The 2,407-nt window shown below is 38.8% G+C and overlaps 1 protein-coding gene across 1 annotated transcript in view; it reads right to left on the bottom strand.

Moving 5' to 3' along the window:
- Positions 1-235: 235 nt before the first annotated feature.
- Positions 236-2,407, bottom strand: part of EGF (epidermal growth factor) — a 55,711-nt gene continuing 53,539 nt past the window's right edge. Inside the window, exon 20 of the mRNA XM_019635993.1 lies at positions 236-1,317. Within this exon, the coding sequence (XP_019491538.1) occupies positions 1,067-1,317 (251 nt within the window). The 3' untranslated portion in view covers positions 236-1,066. The remainder of the gene's footprint in view (positions 1,318-2,407) is intronic.

Genomic DNA, 2,407 nt, shown 5'->3' with positions numbered 1-2,407 from the left:
TTAACAATCCAAAACCCTGAACCATCCCCAGTTCCTGTGGTAGGCTGTGTAAATTGTAGCAACAATGTCTGGGCTGCAACAATATTTATTTAGAACACCTTGTGAAATTTATAAAGTTAAAGAGATTTCATTTTTTTTAAAAGAAGTAATAGCAAGCTTGGTAATTCACTTTGGTTCAACCCTAACATCCCCATAGACTATAACTTATTACATAACCAGGTATACAATAAAATGATCATGTTTTAAGGTGATTTTATTTCAATGAAAAGAAATTGATTGCTGTTCATAATGAAAATAAATCTGCAGTTTGCTTATAATCTCATATTTGAATATAAGTAAAAATTCTGTGCAAACACATAAAAGGGGAATTTACCATTTTCATTAGAAAAAAATCTTCTGTGGGGGGAAGGATAGAAGGACTAAGAAACCCTGAAGTCTCTTGGGTAATGTTTTAAAAATGTTTTCATTTAAAGATTGTAAAACAGAAAAAATAAACCATCTAATTCTGAAGAAATCAGGTTCTAAGTTAATACAATTTTCATTAATTTATTATAATTCATACTGCAAAATTACCGGCACGGATCACACCAATGATAAGTTAAATGCCTACAATGTATCATATAGTAATTTTAATATTCTAACCATTTCATGAGATTGAGCTAAATGCTCTGTCCAGATAAAAGAAATTATTTTATAACTGATCAAATCAGTATGACTGCCTGCCTTTATCTCAGTTTTCTTTTGGGGCTGTGTGGGGGTGGGGTAGCAAGGGAGGATCTATTGCTTATTCAAGACAACACAGTTGATACAGCACAACTGTCCCCACTTAACTTCTAAGGAGTTACCGAGTGGTTCTCCCCATTACTCTGACTTGAAAATCTGCAGTGGGACTTCTTGAAGGAAAAACAAAAGCACAATACATATTTGTTTTCAGGATGCTGATCAGGTGATTAGTTGTAGAAATTGTGAAGCCAAAATTTGTATTTTCCCTCTACTTTTGGAAACAAAGTATTACAGTCTATATATACGGTTTGCTCTTCTTTAACTTCCTTTTTAATTCTAATTTTCACTGATTCTGTTCCATTTGGTATGGTGAATCCCGGGCCCTTTGTTGCCATAATGGGTTAGCTGACAGGAGAGAACGGGGCCTCTCAGCCCCCACAACAATGGGCCTCGCCACATAGGAGGGGAGAGAAAAGCTGCTCTCCACTCCCTGGGGACCAGAGCCATTATCGCTGGGTGGTGAATTGCAGCAGCCTTGCTCTGTGCCCAGACACACCTGGGGCTCCTTCCTCCATGATGTCGGTTGCACTGACCCTACACAAAAGAAAAACGAAATTTCAGTATTCACATCATTCACAATGTCTAGCAAGAGAGAACCTAATTGTAGTGGCTGGAGAATAGGTCTGAAATATGAGACACAAAATGAACCCATTCCCAAACCATTCTGGTCCCAATTTTTTAAAAATTAAAAGAGTCTTGGCTGGTTAAGATGATTCAAAGGACTCTGCCACCTGACACGGCTCTGTAGCTTTCTCTGTGTGTTTCCTCTCTCCCCACCTGGACCATAAATGACTTGAGAACAGAGCTTAGGCTTTAAACAAACTTGCATTCCTATCCCCTAGCATGGTCCTCCACTCCTCATGTGGTGCTCTGCACTTAACCTGCACTGATTGATGTTGGCTGAGGTCAATGACTATGGTTCGATGGGTCTACCACTAGTACAGCCTGCATTTTAATGGGTTTTCCAGGAGCAGAGAAGGAATTGGCGAAGAGCCAATCTTGATTTTTTATCTCATTCTCCACTCTATCTCCCCACCTCCAATCTCTGTGTGCACTTTCACCACAGGCATTTATGAGACAGCTGGACATGATCGGGATGTGATCACTCATTCGGGAGACAGTTATATGAGTGGCCCACAGAGGGTGGGTCAAACTGTTTGCAGCAGAGCAAGCAAAATGAGAGATATTCTAATCTATTCCTGAGTACTCAGCTGAGTCCTTAGCTCTTTTCTGAGTTTAACCATACTCTGGTCAAATAATTGTGCTATTCGTTAACTTGCAAAATTATATGTGCCTCTAAAGTGGATTACTTTTATAATAAAGAATTATGTATTTTTAGGTCTTCAAGAAAAAGTGGTATGTAACTACAAGACATTCCATTACAAGGTCTGACAATTAAGTTTGCAAACTCATCCTAGAAAAAGTGCTACCTACCTCATTGTTGAATATTACTACGGTCACCTTTGAAGTACTCCCCTTGGGAAGCTATGCACCGATGCCAGTGCCTAGTCCACCCTTCAAAGCAATTTTGAAACTCTTTTTCTGAAATGGCCATCAGAGCTGTCATCATATTACCCTTGATGTCCTGAATGTCATCAAAATGTCTTCCTTTCAATATTTCCTT

This window comes from Hipposideros armiger, unplaced genomic scaffold (assembly GCF_001890085.2).
Source record: "Hipposideros armiger isolate ML-2016 unplaced genomic scaffold, ASM189008v1 scaffold_26, whole genome shotgun sequence".
In the NCBI taxonomy this organism is placed as follows: domain Eukaryota; kingdom Metazoa; phylum Chordata; class Mammalia; order Chiroptera; family Hipposideridae; genus Hipposideros; species Hipposideros armiger.
The sequence above is the reverse complement of the archived record's forward strand: the minus strand, read 5'-3'. Positions and strand labels throughout refer to the sequence as shown.